At 39.5% G+C, this 19258-nt stretch overlaps 6 protein-coding genes across 6 annotated transcripts; 2 read left to right on the top strand and 4 right to left on the bottom strand.

Annotated features, from left to right (window-relative positions):
• Positions 1 to 555: 555 nt before the first annotated feature.
• LOC145912606 (uncharacterized) lies at positions 556 to 2058 on the top strand. Its single transcript, XM_083000178.1, has 3 exons — positions 556 to 693; positions 815 to 1003; positions 1306 to 2058. Exons 1-3 carry the CDS (start codon positions 556 to 558, stop codon positions 2056 to 2058), a joined length of 1080 nt encoding a protein of 359 aa, XP_082856304.1.
• A 1012-nt stretch (positions 2059 to 3070) lies between these two features.
• On the bottom strand, positions 3071 to 4431 carry LOC145906143 (mesencephalic astrocyte-derived neurotrophic factor-like). The gene is made up of 4 exons (XM_082993556.1): positions 4274 to 4431; positions 3999 to 4123; positions 3699 to 3840; positions 3071 to 3627 (listed from the first exon to the last, which is right to left on the bottom strand). Exons 1-4 carry the CDS (start codon positions 4353 to 4355, stop codon positions 3461 to 3463), a joined length of 516 nt encoding a protein of 171 aa, XP_082849682.1. The 5' UTR covers positions 4356 to 4431; the 3' UTR covers positions 3071 to 3460.
• A 459-nt stretch (positions 4432 to 4890) lies between these two features.
• Positions 4891 to 5708, bottom strand: LOC145894842 (RWD domain-containing protein 3-like). Its single transcript, XM_082983505.1, has one exon. The coding sequence runs from the start codon at positions 5690 to 5692 to the stop codon at positions 4925 to 4927; it is 768 nt and encodes a 255-aa protein (XP_082839631.1). The 5' UTR covers positions 5693 to 5708; the 3' UTR covers positions 4891 to 4924.
• Positions 5709 to 5729: 21 nt separating this feature from the next.
• LOC145894851 (proteasome subunit alpha type-5-like) lies at positions 5730 to 7088 on the bottom strand. The gene is made up of 5 exons (XM_082983517.1): positions 6744 to 7088; positions 6612 to 6679; positions 6339 to 6446; positions 6114 to 6275; positions 5730 to 6051 (listed from the first exon to the last, which is right to left on the bottom strand). The coding sequence occupies exons 1-5, from the start codon at positions 6964 to 6966 to the stop codon at positions 5887 to 5889; spliced, it is 726 nt and encodes a 241-aa protein (XP_082839643.1). The 5' UTR covers positions 6967 to 7088; the 3' UTR covers positions 5730 to 5886.
• A 1563-nt stretch (positions 7089 to 8651) lies between these two features.
• Positions 8652 to 13936, top strand: LOC145901729 (receptor-type tyrosine-protein phosphatase beta-like). Its single transcript, XM_082989499.1, has 14 exons — positions 8652 to 8835; positions 9066 to 9208; positions 9537 to 9666; positions 9898 to 10167; positions 10295 to 10423; positions 10482 to 10622; positions 10694 to 10870; positions 10929 to 11018; positions 11096 to 11207; positions 11275 to 11432; positions 11606 to 11728; positions 11789 to 11935; positions 12141 to 12410; positions 12570 to 13936. The coding sequence occupies exons 1-14, from the start codon at positions 8721 to 8723 to the stop codon at positions 13739 to 13741; spliced, it is 3177 nt and encodes a 1058-aa protein (XP_082845625.1). The 5' UTR covers positions 8652 to 8720; the 3' UTR covers positions 13742 to 13936.
• Positions 13937 to 14111: 175 nt separating this feature from the next.
• Positions 14112 to 19205, bottom strand: LOC145917736 (protein Wnt-7b-like). Its single transcript, XM_083003010.1, has 8 exons — positions 19120 to 19205; positions 18709 to 18836; positions 18422 to 18536; positions 18263 to 18363; positions 17720 to 17943; positions 16548 to 16688; positions 14706 to 14898; positions 14112 to 14532 (listed from the first exon to the last, which is right to left on the bottom strand). The coding sequence occupies exons 1-8, from the start codon at positions 19191 to 19193 to the stop codon at positions 14252 to 14254; spliced, it is 1257 nt and encodes a 418-aa protein (XP_082859136.1). The 5' UTR covers positions 19194 to 19205; the 3' UTR covers positions 14112 to 14251.
• Between the last annotated feature and the right edge of the window lie 53 nt (positions 19206 to 19258).

Genomic DNA, 19258 nt, shown 5'->3' with positions numbered 1-19258 from the left:
CTTCACGCCCATACACAAACAGTAAATATAAACATTTTAACGTTGTTTGTCCACGGTAAATATCGACCAGACGGGATCGGAATGAGGTCGCGAATGTTGCGAATATTTGGCCTATTGCTCTTTACGTCCACCAAGCGGTACGTTTTACAGACCCACCAAATCATGAATTTTGAATATGAATGTTCAAAGCAGAAAAACTTGATAAATTTTGAACAATTTAAACAGGACTTCTTCATTTTAGTGTTAGACTTTCAAATAATTCAACTAAGTTTAATACGAATTAAACAAAATTAGTACGCCCAGTGTAATTATTACTCAGCTTTGTCAGACCGGAACACTTTCAATCTGAATCAGTGGAAATTCCCAATACCTGGTCAAGAAACAAAAGTAATGGACATGTCTGCTCGAATCGATGCGGAAGGGCGGCTTCCGAATGATCTGTTGCGTCGCCACAGTTTGATCTACGACCTGGCCCTTTCGTACCCATGTTTGCCCAGGCCGTTGGTCGGGCAACAGGGAAGATGACTGCGGGAAACGTCGCAAAGAAGTAAATGAATGCTCTATATAAAGTCCGCAGCAAGCAACCCAAACGTCACAGAATTTCCAGAGTTGATAACAGTACAATACATTGGTATGAACTGTGTTGCAAACATTTCGAGACTGGACGCGATGATCCCAGAGCATTCAAATATGGTAAGACCGTTTTACAAACCTGTCATAAATTGTGAGGCACTTTTGTTTAAAGTCAATCATATATAGGTATTCAGTCAGATTACCGTTTTAACGGACGTTAATTATGATGATACTTTTTTAGGGTGTCATGCAATCCGGCAAACGAAAATCAACTTCTGAAAATTCGCGACCCAAACGTAAAAGGGTGAACGCCGCGGGTAAAGAACGAGAAAGGCTTCGTACGTTCAACGATGCCCTCGAAACACTTCAGAACGTTTTACCCATTCGCTTTACTGAAAGTCGAAAAATTCACAAGAAACAAACATTACAGGTAAATATTTGAAGATAATATTAACGATAAATATGCATTTAGCGCAATAGTAGAAAATGTATTGTCATTTTTAGTCAGTCAGTTTTTATCGAATACAAAACGTTATCCATGGATGATATGAAAACGTCTTATAATTGGTTGAAACTTAATTTTCTGAATATCAAACTATAACAATAACAAAAACTCACATTTTTCCACCTTTAAAATGGCAACAGAACTTTGACAAAGTTTTTTGAGGTTTTTGTTTAAATATCCAACTGTATATTTGTCGTTTGTTTTCAAATGCAATATTTTCAACGCAGTTGGCGATCCGATACATCAACTTTCTTCAATCCTGCGTTGCGGGAGAACGTGATTGGAACGAACGATCAAGATTCTGGTGTCGCTCGGAAGACGAAATAGCAATGGATGCCATCGATGCTGTAGCTCCTTCCCGGTCCTCTGATGAAGACCCCGACATCCAGTTGGATCCCGACACCCAAACAACTGATTCTCATCATAAGCAAAACTTCTTTTCCGGTGAAAAATCCCAAAATATAAATATTGATTCCGGACATTCAATGCAAGGGGCTTTTAAGAAAGTACACACTGCACAGGAAATTCCGAAACCACTTACTGACAATCACCAAGTTGATGAAGTGCAAGATTTCTTTTTAACCAACACCGAAACAACAATTTTACCTGGGTGTCAACGATTTTGCTCCGTACCTTCTGGCTATTGTAACTTTGATAACTTTGAAACTATTGTAACCATACCACAACCTTTTAATACTGGCGCAGTATTTGACCAAATCACACAAGTTAACCATGAAAACGTGTGCATTTCCACTGTGCCTTTACATCTAAATGCGGATCCAAATGGGTCGCAAACGGATTTAAATAACATACCTACGCATGATCTATTGAACTATGAAGCTGACATTTCATTGGCCACTGAACCCCAAACGTTTGATGACAAAATGTTTTCCTACTTGGATGAGATTTTATCTTCACCGGATGTGACAACACTACCTGGGAGTCCTGAAAGCGGATTCGCTTCTTTTACCAGCGTGTGAATAAAAGTTTTTTGCAAACAGCATTGGTGTCTTTCTAAAACAACATTGTCAGGCGCTTGGAACGATCAGGCAAGCTATGTAAAAGCATATAACTTATAGGGGAGAACCTGCCTAGTTGGCGCATTTTTTGCTTTTTCCACTGTAACTTTTTGCTGTTACAGCGAACCATTTTTTTACAAAGGAAATTTGATATTACGTTGATGTTTCAGACATGTTTTTAGATTGCTGCGAGCAAATTTGTGGATGTTACATACGATTAAAATATTTAAAAATTGTGCCAACCAACATTTACATGAGGATAAGTTAGCGCCAAACGTTTTATGGTTGGCGCAGTATTAAAATCTCACATATTCTTTGTTTTTTTGTTGCAAAACACGTTGGAATTTGGTTGGAGAGGGTTTGTTTAATTTTGGTACAAAAACAATGACGAACTGTTGATAGTTTAAACAACGCATATGGCCGCCGCAGTTTGTAGAGAAAAATTGTGCCAGTGGATAAAATAAGTGAACCACTCGATCAGCTTCATAAGATTTTGAACCAAGTTTGTGGCATTTTTAACTTGTTTTTGCAAGAAAGTTTAAACGCTGAAAAAAAACGTTAGTTTTTCTGGTGTCAGGCCATGTTGAATCATTAAAGATATTTTTACATAATGTTGAGCAAGTGCATTTTCCATTCTACCATTACAAAAACTTTTCCGTGAAACTGTTTGTTGTTTTTTGCTTCTTTAGTGCGGACATGTAAATTCTGGAAAGCCAAAGTCTATTTGCTGCCTGTCGTATGCTCTTTAACGGCACATTATAAATCACAACAACTACTATTCGAGTGTTTTATTATAACCATGTCACCTCTACAAACCTCATTGCCAACCTAGAGTTAAGGCGTCTGATGGTGACAGGTAACATATTTATAAACTTGCCTGGCACATTTTCCAACTGCAACTATTTTTTACTAAACACCAAGTTGAACTCGACACAGTGCATTTTAACCGACTCCACGGTTTCGCAAATTCCGTGTTTTTTAAAAGGTCGATCTATTGTGATACAAATACTGTTTGCTAAATCAGGAAATGTCGTCTTTTGAGTTATGACACAAAATTTTTGTCAATAAATAAATATTTAATCTGACTGGCACTTTTGAGTCAAAAACATTTAACCAAACTAAAACCAACGTGTCAAACAAGTCAATACTTTTGTCCATAAGTTTTAACAGAAAAACAAGTGTGTCTTCAAACGTGCAGGCCCGCAATGAATGCGGATAACAGCAGTGCAATAAAGCCATCTGGGATTAAAAAAATCTATGCAAATGTGAACAGATTCGATACTGCAAGACACAACAAAAACTATTACACATTTGCCTAGCAAACCACGGTATGCAAAATACCAAGCATATATGTAAATTTCCATCATAATTCATCGCGGACATATTTTGGTTTTAAATCTTTAATTCGCTCGATGAATTCTTGCTTTTCAACGCAACCTCTGCAGTCTTCACCCCAATCCATGAGGATCTTCCTAAGTTGTTTCACTCTCAGTTTGTTCAGGTTAACTGTTTTCCAATCAATTTGCTTTTCTGAAATAGTCAGAAAGACAATTAATACAATATTTGACATTTCTTTCAAGTGCAAATTCCAACCTACTCACCATATTTAAGCTCACAAATTTGTGAGTCCTTCTTTTTCAGTGCAGCACAAATTTTCTCAGCAGGTTTGTGGAAACTACACGGCTTCGCAACATCATCTAGACCTTTGGTGGCAGCATCTTCAGTTCCTCCGATATAATAGCACTACAAGAAATATAGTTCAACATTACCCTTGCAATAAAAATGACTGAAAAAAACTTATCTATTTAACACCAGAATGTTAAAATACACATATATTTGCACAAACTGTAGCAATTTACTGTATTAAATCAATATAAACAATTTCATTATATTCATCTTACAAATCTGTTTTCTTTTCCTTTGGCTTTTCCACATTCTTGCTGCAAACGCTTCTTGACCTCTGGTAAGCCAGTGATACCCTCATCCTCCATTATTTTTTGGAAACGCGTAAGAAATTTTACACATACTGAAATTCAAATAATAATGTCAGTCACAAAAACTATAGGCTACATCCTAACTACAAAGGCTATATTTTTTGTCAGTATGACTAAACTTAATTATTAGGTTAATTGTACAAAAAAACACAGTTTTCTATGAAAAGAAATATTGCTCAAACCTTCACACTCTTCATCTCCTTTAACATTATCTGTCCAACAAACCGCAAACAAGATGAAAACAACAAGGCTCCCTTTGTGCATCTTTATTGAGAAGGTAGCCTAATGGACTTTATATCACAACAAATGCAATAACACAGTCTCAATTTCAAAAATACACAATTCTGAAACAAGAAACACAAATGCTAATACTTACACACAACAATTAGCTTGGAAAATTCTCCGAAATATTTGAACGGTCAGTTAGACAAGTTATGATAACAATACAGACAGCAATAACATTTAACATATACAGCGTATAACCTTGTCAACCCTCAAACATGTAGTCAAGACATTTTACCGCTAATATCAAACTATTACCAGGCGTAGGCTACTACCAACCCTTACATTCTTCTAGACATTAATATCCTGGACCTGGACATGCAAAGGTAGCTTCGTATATATTTACGTCGCGCGTTCACTTGTGCATATTTGGCCGTTTCCTATTGGATGCCGACTGTCACGCTTGATTTCCCAAGCGAAAAGGCCACGCGAACTATTATTTCATTATAGTACGCCTGTTTCCTGCATCTTTTCTGTTGTATTTCATCATTTTACAACATTTCTCAGCGTTGATGGATGTGGAATCATGCACAAGGTGTATGGTGAAACATTTAATGCGCATTAAGAAAAAATGGTCTCACATGTTGATCAAACAAAGTTTTGATATTCCACCTTTCAAACGCCACCGCCATGTCTGTTTTTGTCGCAATATCTATACATTTAAAATCATTTAAATTACAAGGTAAATCATAGGCTTGATCGAGAACTTTCAACATTCGCTCTTTGCAAGGGCGCCCTCCAGCATTTACGTCGACATTCTGGGAGCGTTGTTGAAGCATAAACTTGCTTAAGTTTGATTCATAACCGTACAATATGACAAAAATCAACCGTTTACAAAATAACACCCTGCCGCTTACGCCAAGTTGCCTGGCCCACGAGCACAATGCTTTTGAATATTTCATTTTTGAGCGCATATGATCCAGCTGGTATAAGATAGTCACCCTTCGGTGATTTGTTGTATCATCCTCGAGGTTCATGCCCATGGCTATTTTGTCTAAATAATCCCGAACCCAGCTTACAAGTACGTCCAACAGAGGATTACCAAAAAGGTTTTTGTTTGTTATGTACTGAAGGAGTTCGGATTGTAATAAGGTCATTTGAGTTCTAGTCAAGGGCGGCGACTGAACCTCAACAGCTGGAACGGAGGCCGGATAAGATTCTGTGATTGTACATCGAAATATGATGCGAATTCCTTCACAAGACGATGGAAGATTTAACCCGAATCCCTGTATGTCCAAATGGGACTGGACAGCAGTAAACTCGTTTTCTTCGCAATACACAGCGGATAGTGCCTCAATTTCTTCTTCAACAGAACACATTTCACTTAACGCCTACGAGCAGAGCTTAAAACAAAGATGAGCTTGGAATTTTTTAGCAGCAAGTTACGCCACAATCTAACATTCAAAACTGCGCATTTTACGACGTTCGTCTGAACAACAGGTGCGAATAACAAGAGTCAACAAATTCGAACTTATTGGCGAAACAATCAAAATGTGAAACAAAAATAGAGAAGCTACAAGTCCTTGATAACTTCTTCCACTTCTTCTTTGGTAAACATGTGAAAATTGCGTTCCTTCGTTATTGTTGCAACTTCAACATTGATGGAAGTCAGTTTTTCTTCCATAACTTGTTTCAAAATTCCAAGAACAGATTTACATGCTTCTTTAATGGTGATTGACTGCCAAGTACAATGAAGAGATTATGCAAACATTGTACATGGACAAATAATATTACAAATACCTTGTGATATTGTTCCTCCAACGAGGTTTGGGCACCTTCAGATGCTGAACCAATTGCTTTAGCTAAACATTTCACAAATGTACCAGAGGGGTCCAAATGATAAAGTTGTGGACCTTTTTCGTCTAAACCAGCAAACATCAGTGCCACTCCAAATGGGCGACTCTGCAAAATTTATTATGTATGGGAAAAATTAACGTAAAAACAAAAGTCAGGCAAGATATTCACCATTGCTCCAGGTTCGGAGTCTTCTTCACCAAATTGCAAGGCAAGATTAGACACCGCCTTGGTGATGCTCTCAACACTCATTTTCTCGTCATAGGTAAACCAATGATTCTATAATCATGAATGTGAGAAAACCTCATTAGCTTAGTTTAAAATAAATGAATCAACCCTCGCATTTGGTTTATGATAAAACTATATTGAGCTGATAGCATTTACTGCTCAAAAATCAATACAAACAAGCATGAATTTACTTAGTTGATTGGCAATATAACCAACCTGTGCTTCAACCCGAGCTCGATCAATCATAGTTTTGGAATCAGCTATCAATCCACTCATAGCACAACCTGAAAATAAATTTAAACCTGCCTTATAATATGGTAAACTAAAACATGTATACAATACACTTACCAACATGGGTATCAATTTCAAAGATCTTCTGAATACTTGAAGCTTCAATCAGAGGAGATGTGATTCGTTTTTCAACTGCCAAAACCACACCTTCAGATGTTTGTATTCCAATTGCTGTTGATCCGAGTTTGATTGCCTCAATAGCATACTCAACCTGGAAAATCCTTCCTTCAGGTGAGAAGGTGTTGACACCACGATCATATTCTGATCTTGTCATAAACATGATGTTAGTTTATATTAAAAAACTACGTGTTTCGCTAAAATGCAATGGATCGAAGTCACAACAAAAAAGTGCAAGATAAGTTGCATCAACTAGCCTATACTAACACCGAAAGTGGAAATAAATGCGAAAACGATGTGAAACAACATAAAACACAATTACATTCTCCAATAAACCAACTAGTTCTGAAAATACATGTTGCTACTATGCATAGGCAAATATATATCTAAGAAAAACAATTTTAAAGCCAATAGAGCAGGCAAAATGAATTCAAACAAAATACGCGGCCACCAAAGACCAAACATGCAAAGCAAAATCAGTTTCAGTCAAAAATGCTGTGTCATAATCCGGACCACTGCAATCCTTTCATAAAATACTACGCGTTTACGATAGGTTAATTTTAGTTCGTCATTTTAAGAGGATAATGATGAAAAACAAACTGTCAGTACCCAAGTTTTGTTACGTGTATTTCTTTAAGTTATTGACAGTCATATGACAAAAAAAAACAATTACTAAATCGTAGGAGTTTCAAATATCTCAGTGAAAATTCACAATTTTCGATTTGTTGGTGTTAAAGTATGGGGCTTTCGAACCTTTGGCATGAAAAGAGCCAGTTACACTCCTTTTTAAAAAATACACCCGGGGACACAAAACTTAAGTTCGCTGGGGATTTTGACCTTCTAACGCACAAGAATTTACATTGCAGTATTTTCCAAACATTATGGTAGAGGCATATTTTCCTACATGAGATTGCCGTCTCTATAGAGCCATAACGGAGGGAGAAAGATACATGTCAGGCTCCAGAATCATGAGTTGACTGCGACAACAAGCATGGAAACGTTTATTTCCAGGTTAAAATCTGCCAGCTTTTCTACTTCATACGAATAGGCTATATTTCGCTTTGAAAGCTGTTAGTGTCTTATTTAAAGTGAAAGAGGTGGAAATCGTCACGGTGTTCGCAAGACAGAATGGGGAATTATTAAGTATAAATGAAAATAACCAAACATGCTACTCTACAAAATGCATTATACCGAACAACCTTGGGGTAGTTGGGCCTATTGTCGAAAAGTTTGGTTTGATTTGTCGCATTTTTTACATCACATATTTGTGGTAAAAAGCATTTCATCTATTTACTATAACTATTTACACAACATTGTAGTGGCCCGGGAAACGCTTGATGTTTCAGGAACTCTGTTCGATATCCTTGAGTATATAGGTTGGTCCTTGGCGTGATCAGAACAAACATTCACAATGGCACATTTTTAATAGCCCGTGTTCCCGGTTTCAAGTTACAACAAAGGCACGTCAATGACAAAACTAACGGACATTCGATCCAAGCGTGTCCAACATTCTATTCTGTTTTCGTGCAAAGGTGGCCTCCTGTGTAATCAGACTTTCAATTGTCATTCGTTCTGCGCCCATCTCATAGTCCCGCCCCAATTAAAGCTACGACACAGATGCGCGCAAACAATTTGACAAAATATGTAGCAAGTTGGAAGCATAACATGTAAATCAAGAAACGTGTAGCCTACATTGAAAATAGCAAAGCACGCAATTTGAAGGAAGTGTGTTACAGTTAGGTTTGAACATAGTCAGGTAGTTCAAAATAAGGTTGGGTAAAGCTAATTAGGACAAAATATTGCACTACTGATGGTTGTAAACGCATTTTAAACTTTAAACACAGGGAGTTGACTGTAAGGAGACTGCATCAGGTAAATACTAATTGGGGTAAATTTAATGTAAACTTTACTGTTGTCATGGGTAGCGCCCCCAGCAAAGTTCCGAAACGGTCTAGAAGTGGTTTGTCATTTGTATCCACTTCATCGGTAACCTCACTCACCACAGCGGCATCTGACGACGACGAAGTACAGGGTATGTATTCATTATTTTCACTTACAGTGTATACTTAAAGGACAGTAACTGTATTTTTGGCCAGTACTTGCATTATTTTGTTGTAAAACTAGGACAATAGAGTGTGTATATGTCGTGAAAACACTATATTGGCTGAACGTGAAGCGCTGCCACGGAATGCTTAGTAGCATCATTGAAATTGATAGCAGTGTGTATGATCACAATAAATATTCGAGATAAATGTAATTCAGAATATGAAAGTGCCACAAACTTCGAGTTTGATGATGTCGGATGCAAATCCTTTACGGTTAAATGGACTCCACCTTCTCTACTCAACGTCGAGTCTTACCAAGTCCGGATCTTTCCGCCGGACAAAATTAAATCGAGGACTTTGGTAAAGTGTGTGAGAATGTGATTAACCAAGACTGTAATCAAATTCAGTGGTTTGCAAATTTCTTGATTCCAATTACACATTTGTGTAAATGTTTGTTACAAGTTTACCGGACAAAGGTGCCAGTTTAATTATTTTTTGTCTTAAATTATCACGTTTGGGGATTTTGTATTGATATGCGATAGCAAATGTTTTCCTGGTTTCTGATTGCTCACATACAACGACAAAAGCCCCACTTCCTGATTCTAGAGCTTTTGTGGTTAAGTATGTGGGCAGCTATGCGTTTTGGCAGTTTAGATGAAACCAAGAAGTTGTTGTGTTTCGAATTCAGATTAGAGCTCTTCCCGAACCAGAATACACTTTTAAACGCCTGCACTCAGGAACCTCGTACACCGTAGGGGTTGTAGCAATTCAAACTAACGGAAACAGAGCACCTTGCTCCTCTGCACAAGTTTACACGCGTAAGTATTTTATACATTTGCGGAAACTACCAGCATTAAAATAAAAAGGTACTTGTTCGGCACATTATCAATTTCGAATATTTGTAGTGAAGTTTGTAAATTTTGCTTTTGCGGTACGTAATCCACTCAATAAAGTTGCTTGGATCGGATTGAAAAAATATCTCTATGTTTACCACACCAGAGCAATGTGCTACATTGATTTAATTTTTTTCTTATTTACATCACCTATAGTTCCACGTCCTGCCCGAAACCTGCATTTTCCAACTGAAGCAACGAGCAGTGCCTTAGAGGTGAAATGGCGTCATTCTAAAGGAAAACGTCATTCATATACCGCCAAAATCCGTCCCGAAGAAGGAGTGACGTCACCAACCAACGTAACGGGAATAAAAGATTCAGGTCACGTGTTTTCAGGTCTTGTGCCAGGAACCGAATATACGGTGAGCGTTTGCTCTGTGGCAAACGGCGTGGAGAGTGAATCTTTGGAAGAAAGCCTGACCACAGGTAACAACACAGAATAAGGTCTAGTTTTAAGGCGCACAGTGTTTTGCGTTTGGAAAAACTGCGTTTCCCCAGTAAAATTCGCAATTCCAACACTTGATTTAATTGACCATGTGCGCTCTTTCCGCAGCACCACGCCATGTTTGCGATGTAACCTTCATGGATGTAACACAGCATGAGATGACATTGCAATGGAAAGTCCCCGAAGGCAACGTCGAAAGTTACAACTTGGAGCTTTACGATAATGTTGATTCCTCAAGTAAAACCCACAAGTCAAACAGTGGTTGATAATTTTTACCGGAAAAGTTTATTTGCAGAACCGCACGTTGAACTGAAAAAATTGACAGTCACAAGGTACACGTTTAATGGCCTCACCCCTGGAAGATCATACGACTGCAAGATCACTTCAGTGTCGAAGAACACCACCAGCAAAACCACCGTGTTTAGCCAATGCACAAGTTTGTATATCTTGGTTTATGTTGAGCACAACCGATACAAACTTGAACTAACACAACTTTCTGTAATAAAGTACCTTCGGAAGTTCACGATATAAATTCCCGCGATATTGGCCCCGAAGAGGCAACGGTCACGTGGTCTCCCGCTTACGGTGACGTGGACGATTACGATTTGTTCTTGACGCCTCGAGAAGGGACAAGCTGCAACACAAGTCCAACATCCGTGCAAGAACCACGCTATAAATTTAAAGGTTGCATATTGCTGTTGTCCGTTATGATCCGGATGTAATTAAGAATATTTTCTGGCAGGTTTGGTACCAGGGACTACGTACAAGATAGGAATTGTCACAAATTCCAAAGATAAGAGCAGCAAAAGGGCCGTGTCGACTTTTATTACAGGTAGTTTGGAATTGCTACGTCGGTATTACTTTGAACTTGTACATGCATGCTTGACCAAAACAACCATGTTTTCGTAGAACCCGGCATGTCTGGAAAGTTAGAATTTGTCAAATCAGTTCGATTCGATCAACAAATGGTCAAATGGCAACCCTCAATCGGGCGTGTGGATTCTTACGTGGTTTACGTCAGGTAATGTTTCACCCTTAAAGTTTCGTGGAAATGCAAACAACCAACAACGAGAATTATTTCTATGAAGGAGAGAGGACAAAAAAGAACCGGGCAGAAAAATAGACGATCTTTATAACGCCGAATGTTTGCTGGAAAACCTGACACCCGGAACGAAATATCGGATGGAAGTGATGTCAATGAGAGACGGACGCGAATCATCGTCGCTCAACGATGTATTTGCAACAGGTAACTCTCGCAAAGAAAGTGGTTTCGCGTTATGGCAGCCCTCTATTGACACAAGAATGTTTTTTTCCTCAACCCGATCAACGGTTTTTGCTCAGTAAATAATGAGTTAGTAGACAGACAGGTTTCTCACTTAACAAATGACTCTGATTTTTGTTATATTTTGCTTTATGAAGAGCCGCTGTCGGTTGAGTCTGTATTGTTTTCTTCTGACGAGTGTTCGTGGGATAAAATCGCTTGCAAATGGAACAAGCCTGATGGTGAAGTCGAATGCTATCACTTAACAGTAGTCACTGAAGGTACAGAAAATTAGTGTTACATATCACGACAACATGAACTATTGCTGTATGTTACTACAGGGAGAACGGTTATGGAAAAACACGTGCCCGGCGATGCTACGGGATACACGTTTACTGGATTGATGCCTTCAACGCTTTACGAGTTCGCGGTTGCCGCCGAAAGCAATGAAATTGAAAGTTCCCCAGTCTGGGGAAAATACAAAACAGGTATGCTTGCACTGACCTCGATTTTACATTAAACTTCCCATTCCCGTCGAAATTTAAAATAAACCAATTGGCTATAATTATGAGCGTATATATATATCAACGCCTGGTAGGTCGCTTTCCATCAACTATAAACATACAGTACCCAAACTAATACACGTTGAGCCCTGTTTTAGAGTGTAAAGTGCAGCAAAAATCGTTTTTCCAGGCCCCGGTGCCATCAAAGGCCTCGAACTGAATCCTGGCGTAAAGAGGCAACTCATCGCGAAATGGTCGCCACCAGATGGCGGTGTTGATGACTACATCCTAACCATGGAATCTTTGGAAAATGGCGACCGTTCAGCTCCTCTTACGACCGAGGAAAGTGGCATACAACACTCCTTCAACGACCTCCAACCTGGTTCTCACTATAGGGTGTCTGTCACCCCGCGTTCGCGTCACATCTGTGGACCAAGTTCATCCACGGAAGCTCATACCAGTAAGATTCACTCTCTAGGTTTTATAATCTTTAAGCTGTTTGATGTCTTTGTCGCCTTGACAATTACTAATAACAATTGTCTCCGAACAAGTTGGATTGACTTTAGATATATGCTAAAAGATCTATGAGGGATTAATATACCGTACTGTTATATCGCAGAACCAGGTAACATACTGAACGTCCATATACCCGTCGATGACGTCACCAAAGATAGCATATTGGTCACGTGGTGGGGAGTAGAGGGAAATTGCAAATCTGTCGACATCACCTTGACACGTCTTCACAAGCCAGCAGAAGATGAGGATGTTGCGATTCCAGCTACGATCGTTACCCAGGATCGAATTGAGGAATGCAAGCAAGGGTTAAATGAGTACAAGTTCCAGAACCTGGAAGAGGGCACTGTGTACGGGATTCGCATGTGCGCGTCCGGAAAAACCGGAACCGGAGATGACGTAGTATTGACGCAAGCCACCCTATCGGATGTTCCGATTGTGGAAAAAGTGTTGGAGTCAAATCCTCCAGTCGGGGTAAATCCACCACTAGAGGCAGTAGATGAGCCGCCCGCTGACACACCACAGGAGCCAAAAGAAGAAGATAAGAAGAGTCTTGAAGAAGCGATACCTGTGGAAATGACGATTAAGGTGGAGACAGTGAAGTGGGTACAAGTATACTGTTCTATAGAAGAAAACTGCGAAGAAACGGAAACGCAACATGGAACAGACGAACAGGAGGAAATACAAGAAGAACCAGATTGCTCGAATCAAGATCAAGCGGAGGAAATTCCACCTCCCACGAAAGTAGAAGTTGAACAAGTTAAACCAGAAGAGGAAGAAGAAAAGGTGGAAGAGAAATCAACAAGTGATATATCTGAACAAAAACCTGAATCTGAAGAAGCACTGAAAGAAGAAGTGACAGAAGCCGAACCAGAACCTAAACCACCATCTCCTGCTGTGCAAGAAATTCCAAATACCGTAGTGGAAGAAACAGATTCTAAGGAAGAGGTTCAAGTAGAAGAGCCTCCCGCAGTCGAGCAACCTCCCAAAACTCCCTCTCCCCTTCCGGAAGAAGTAGAACAGTCTGAGAGCAAACCGAATGAGGAGAAAGAAAAAGTGGAACCGCCCACATCCGACACACCAGAGTCCACCGAAAGCGCGACCATCAAACCCGTTTTGGTGATAGAAAATTTAGAGGTCAACCATTCTCCACTCAATGTCTCCACGGAGCCAAATGATAAAAATGTGACTTTTGCCGATTTGCAGAAAGACAGAAAGTCACCATCGCCACAGCCGAAGACCTCTATGAAGCTTTTGGCGGAGCTGACATCCAATTAACACTGACTTCCACTTACGCAAAATCATGCATGTTGTGGGCTGCAGGCTAAAGCAAACCCCAGAAAAAGTAGCTGGTATATTGTTCGACTTTATGTTACGGATATAGTTGTCTTTGTGATTTTATCGGTGGATTTTTTGCTTTGAAATTGGTTTTTGTTGTCAAAAATATATTTGCATAGTTGTTATAGCAAACAACTCTATATTAACACAAAAAAAAGTTTGAACAATCGATTTTTCACTTCATTTCATGGAAAAATTTATTGTACAACAAACATTGCACAGTGCATACAAAACTGTTGTATTTGCACAAAAAAACAGTAAGATTAATATTCATAACAAATTAGCATTTTTGTCAACGAAAAAGTGGGGGTAATCATTTTAAAACTTCTGCTTCATTTAAACAAAACGCCGAAGCAACGTCAGTCTTACCAGAAAGCAACAGAACATTCACAAAGTACAACTCACAACATCCACCTTCAGGTCTTTGCTTCGACAGAAAATCACACGTGTTCATCCACGGCATGTTCGCAACACGCTGAGCTGTTGACATGTCGAACACTTTACGTGGCAGCACCAACTAAACTCGCAGCCACATTTATTCTCGACCGGCACGAGTCGCGAGTTGTAGCCTCGGCCGCAGCACAGCCGCTGGCATGCGCTTTCGGATAAGTTGGCGCAAGTTCGGTCCCGTGTGCCAAGAATACCAAGCCGCTGATTTCGTTGGCACAGGTTTGGTGTTTTGCGCGAAAATCCAAGCTGGCTCTTGTTGAGTTTTCGTCGCCTTTTTGAACCTAATAACGAAACAAAGTTCTGTGAAAATTTTTGAAAAACTGCACAGGAAAAACACAGGCCAAAAACAAATGAAGATGAATGTCGAACGATAATCTGCAATTTTTTTAGCAAACTTTCGGTAAAAGCGTCATCACTTCCTGGTGCAAACGGAATTCAACACAAGATTTCCTACCATAATAAAGGCTTTTGCCTGCAGTTGGATCATCACTTTCTAGTTTATGGACACGCCGAGCCGCGAAATAAATGTTTTTCAACTCCTTTGCCACTTTCCTGAAATCCGCTTGGCGTCGCCAACAAGTCCTCGTTGCGCAAGATCCCGACATACCGTGGCACTTGCACACTAGAAGGACTGCTTTCTCGTAAACCTGAACAGTGGTTTGTCAAAGGTGGGAAATACTTGTAAAAATGAAGGCGCGATTATAAAGAGGGGAGTTGTTTGTGGTGTCTTTAATCACACGTTAAAAATATGCAACAAACAAATTTAAAAGCGCAAAACGTTTTGTAACGGTAACATACTGTATATCTGTAATACCTTAAATTCCACCAGAGGTTTATTGCACAAACAACAAACGCTAAAGTATGTAAGAGTATTCTACAATGGAAAGGATTTCAGAGAATGTTGTGTTAAAATCACATTAACCCGTATTATGGTTATCTACCAACCAAGAAAGAGCAAAACGCGGTCAACATGAGCCAGCATTCGTAGTGCTGTGTCTTTAGTTAAACTTACAGCACAACCCAGAAAAGGGCAAAATGTATCCAACAATTGAAACCTTTTCAAGACCAAGTTTGCCGACCCAACCACAACAAACACTATTTTAGAAACTCCGAATATCCCTCGCATTTCGCCAATGGCCCAAAATGTGCCGCAGTCTACACGAGGCTTTGATGTCGTTGCCCTGAGCTTAACATCCCCGGTAAATTGCTTTCAATTACGCGGGAAGCTTTCGGCCAGTCGCATGACAACAGGCCTAACTCCATTTATTCAAGGTGGCTGATGTACAGATACTTTCTCATAAAATGAAGCACGTAAAGCACCTCAGTTTGTCTCAACCCTTACACACTCCGAACCCACAAGTAAACCGAGAACGAAAACAATGTTAACGTGCCACGTTCTTGTTTGAGATATTTCCTGCGAGTCACGACGTTGGCACTTTAAAATATTATCGTATAAACTTCATTTGAAAAGCATTCTACTCCAACAATTTAGAATTAGACTAGTGGTTTGGATATTTTTATGGGATAGTTTCAATTGCGTTATTTTAACGCTGCCCCGAGGTTATCGTCACTCGGGCATACGATCCGAAACGTCAGAAACTCCGATTGATGTGATTATTTTTCGGAAGTGTCGAAGTGCTCAAGTTTACAGGTACATAGTGTTTGTACAAATTTCCTTGACAATCATTTCTCGACCAGGCAATTGCACACACCTCCATTGCTTACCAAAACTGGCAATATATTAATTATCATTACAGAATGACTATCAAAGCTCTAGTAAATTGTGATTACTTAACATCTTGCTGTTATCGTCTCGACCAAAACATTTCAATATTGCGAAACAAGTGTCGTCGTGTCTCAATGAAACATCGCATGGAATTTGGTTCAAATCAAATGGGCGAAATTTAAAGTTGCCGCAATGCAATTTGACAACAATTTGCCGGCGTTGACACTTCGTTATTCGGTTCGATCTCAAATGGCGGAGACTTCGTGTTGTGACAACGACCCTCACTCGGCCCATTTCATAATCCACAAACTGCGCGTCACCTGGCTCGCAGCGCGACAATTTCACCAATTGCTCTCTAACGAGGCAATTTAAATACATTCGGAGTTCGAGTAGGCGCATCGCTTGTGCGAACAAGGCCAAATTTGTTTCAGTTTGTGTCACCCGTTAAAAAAAACGCAGACAAATTCGCTCGATTCTTTTGACGCAAAAATACTTTCTGCGAAATTTTTGTGTCTGAAATTCTTCAATGTCTGCAGCTTTGTTCCCTCTTGGAACGGTTTACTCACTTACCTTTCTTCCCACATTGGTGTTGTGAAGATTAAGCCTGTCGGAGATCGATAAACGAGCGTTGTGTTTTCCGTACTCAAGTTGCCTTCTGCTGTGTTTTATTCCGTGCTCAATGTTGTGACTCTCGTTGCCCCACCTCCAGTCCTGCGCATGGTATAAAAAGTAAATAAGGAACTTGCGGTAGAAACGTAAGAGTTTCGTTGTCGAATAATAACTAGTAAGTAAACACTTATATTTTAGGAACATAACTGGCGGTTTGGTAAATCTTCAATACAAACAAAATAGCCAATACAATGGCCGAGAATTTCATGCTACAGACGTTTCGATTGTTGTATACTATAATCATTTTCAGTGTAAAATGAAGGCGAACCAGCAAAATGGCACGGTGAAGTCACCAAGAGTAAAAAAGTGGGGAGTAGAAAAAGCGAAATTGTTGTGATTAGAAGCCGAACAGCGAGTTGCCTGTTGTAGTGAAAAAACAAACGGCAAAAAACAAATTAAATGCACTGTGCACGATAAAAAAAATTATAATATTATAAAATACATGGCGACCAAGGGAGGTTTACATGATAAAAAGTCGTAATGGTACAGAGTATGTATCGGCATTTAACAGCGGCTGAAATTTTTGGATGTAAATTGTTTCCAAAAAAGAGAGGCACCGTTTCCTTTCGATCTGTCCAAGGATTGTTGGGTTCTTGTGCATTGGATAAGCCACAAGATGTTGACAAACATCCGAAGAAGGGCTCGTCATGTGCTCATTGAGTCTTGAGACAAGGTTTCGTATTGTCTGGCCAATGTATGTCGAACCACAAGAACACGTGATACGATAAACAACGTTAGATCGTGTTAGCGTTGGTTCCCGGTCCTTCAGAGGAAACAAGGTGCCAAGTTTGTTGGTGTCAAAGACAAGACGTAGATGTGTTTTGCCCTGTGTGAGGTGGGCGACACACATCTGTAGCATGAAATTGTCGACCACTGCATTGGCTATTTTGTTTGTATTGAACACTCATTAACCTCCTATCCTAATAAACCAGTATCATTGGTAGAAAGACATTGCCCAGTAGATGGCTAGATTCCGACAAAATTAAGGAACAAGTCTTATACGAAGCTATACTGGTATTTAGTGTTCTTTTAATTAATGTCTGTAAATACAGTTATAATAGCAAACGGTTTACCTCCGATATGGCCAGTTTGACGATAGATGCCCTCGAAAGAACTTTGCTGATCATGGGGATAATCAGATTTTTTGATTTTCTCAAAGCTCGGTGCAAGTTGTCTTGTGGTACTCCGTCTGCCTCCATCCAACAGCCTTCAGCGTACTGTTTTGTGCAAGCATCGGTGATTGAATGAGCGATACCTGCCCTTGTTATTGCGTAATAGAAAGCTGCTTCTCTTGTGTCTATTTCATAAAATAAAACATAGAGTTATCAGCACAGAGTAGGATTTAAAGTACAGTTTGTCACACAAGGAAAATAAACTGTCGAACATTAGGTTTTAGTTTACAGTTCATGACAGTTATTGGGTGACATACGAATATATACGACCAATCGCTTGTAGTAACGAAAACGAACTTATATTGTATGGAGATAAAAACGATTCAAAACCTTGTTTTTTTAAGACAGTGTTGTTGTCTATATAATAACATCCACCCCAGTTACACAAGCAAATGACAGAAAATTCCATATATTTGCAAAAAACTTTATAAAAATGTTATTCACCTCGTAATCCACGAGGAAGAACGTCATCATCAAACAGTGTTGATCTGGTGTGGTTGGTCAGGTTCGTTTCCCACATATTTCTCGACAGGCTGCAGTTCCACCTGCAAATTACATGAGTTGTCACTACTTAAACCCGTGCCTATTTAACATGACACTTACTTTTCGTCAGCAAACTCCGATGAGCAGAATTTTAAGGCCATTTTGCATCCATTTACGGCTGCTGTTGCCACGACTGGCGCCATGGAGCAAATTCCTCTTTGTAGAGCAGAGAACTCTGTCATAAGACATATATGCTTGGTATAATTAAGTAAAAACACGCACACTCTGCGAATCACGATTGACGTTTCGGAACTGTGATGTAAAGTGTGTTTTGGAAAGACCATTGTTTATATAGTTCATAAAAACTACGTCCTTTCCAACTGTTGAGCAAAACATTGATATTTCACCTTGGTTGTTGCTGCACCACGTTGGAAGAGAGGTAAAAGATTGGACAAGCCGGAAGGGAATTCTATCGTTAACAGAGAATTCAGAAGGTAGAGGTTGCTGCTGAGACACCGCCAACATTCCGACCTCCCTGTAGAAGAGATAGACGGTTTTGTTTGGAGCGCACATATTTCGTCTGACTATTAATGTAAATTAACATGAAGATTGGGGTTTTTGGTGGATCTGAACAAGGCGACTATCAAAAAGTTGCGCAACAGATGGGCTTTATTTAGGTCCACATTTAAATCAGATATTCTCATAAAACCCTTCTGAATCGTACGTCTTCAATCTGTACATTTAGCTGCAGTCTATATGGTTTCATTTACTACAATTAACCATGTATATGACAAGGTATTTCAGGTATAGGCCTATACCATGCTGCGTTGGCATCTACTTGGTTTATCCTGAAGAGGCAAATCGTAAACCATCCGATCGCGGTCTGCAACATCTTCCGACAAACAAATATCTCACAATGTGACGAAAGATTTTACAAAATAAGTTGCTTGGTGTCGT

Source organism: Ascidia mentula, chromosome 1 (assembly GCF_947561715.1).
Source record: "Ascidia mentula chromosome 1, kaAscMent1.1, whole genome shotgun sequence".
NCBI lineage: Eukaryota > Metazoa > Chordata > Ascidiacea > Phlebobranchia > Ascidiidae > Ascidia > Ascidia mentula.
This window is presented reverse-complemented; position numbering and strand designations above follow the sequence as displayed.

Coding starts and splice junctions, on each gene's coding strand:
- LOC145912606 (XM_083000178.1), top strand. CDS start 556: ATGCTCTATATAAAGTCCGCAGCAAGCAACCCAAACGTCACAGAATTT. Junction 694..814: donor TCCCAGAGCATTCAAATATG/GTAAGACCGTTT, acceptor ATACTTTTTTAG/GGTGTCATGCAATCCGGCAA. Junction 1,004..1,305: donor ACAAGAAACAAACATTACAG/GTAAATATTTGA, acceptor TTTTCAACGCAG/TTGGCGATCCGATACATCAA.
- LOC145906143 (XM_082993556.1), bottom strand. CDS start 4,355: ATGCACAAAGGGAGCCTTGTTGTTTTCATCTTGTTTGCGGTTTGTTGG. Junction 4,124..4,273: donor AGGAGATGAAGAGTGTGAAG/GTTTGAGCAATA, acceptor TTTGAATTTCAG/TATGTGTAAAATTTCTTACG. Junction 3,841..3,998: donor AAGGAAAAGAAAACAGATTT/GTAAGATGAATA, acceptor TATTTCTTGTAG/TGCTATTATATCGGAGGAAC.
- LOC145894842 (XM_082983505.1), bottom strand. CDS start 5,692: ATGTGTTCTGTTGAAGAAGAAATTGAGGCACTATCCGCTGTGTATTGC.
- LOC145894851 (XM_082983517.1), bottom strand. CDS start 6,966: ATGTTTATGACAAGATCAGAATATGATCGTGGTGTCAACACCTTCTCA. Junction 6,447..6,611: donor GAGCTCGGGTTGAAGCACAG/GTTGGTTATATT, acceptor TCATGATTATAG/AATCATTGGTTTACCTATGA. Junction 6,276..6,338: donor ACTCCGAACCTGGAGCAATG/GTGAATATCTTG, acceptor TAAATTTTGCAG/AGTCGCCCATTTGGAGTGGC.
- LOC145901729 (XM_082989499.1), top strand. CDS start 8,721: ATGGGTAGCGCCCCCAGCAAAGTTCCGAAACGGTCTAGAAGTGGTTTG. Junction 11,433..11,605: donor CAACGATGTATTTGCAACAG/GTAACTCTCGCA, acceptor TGCTTTATGAAG/AGCCGCTGTCGGTTGAGTCT. Junction 11,729..11,788: donor CTTAACAGTAGTCACTGAAG/GTACAGAAAATT, acceptor ATGTTACTACAG/GGAGAACGGTTATGGAAAAA.
- LOC145917736 (XM_083003010.1), bottom strand. CDS start 19,193: ATGTTGCAGACCGCGATCGGATGGTTTACGATTTGCCTCTTCAGGATA. Junction 18,837..19,119: donor GTAGATGCCAACGCAGCATG/GTATAGGCCTAT, acceptor TCTCTTCTACAG/GGAGGTCGGAATGTTGGCGG. Junction 14,533..14,705: donor AGGCAAAAGCCTTTATTATG/GTAGGAAATCTT, acceptor TTTCGTTATTAG/GTTCAAAAAGGCGACGAAAA.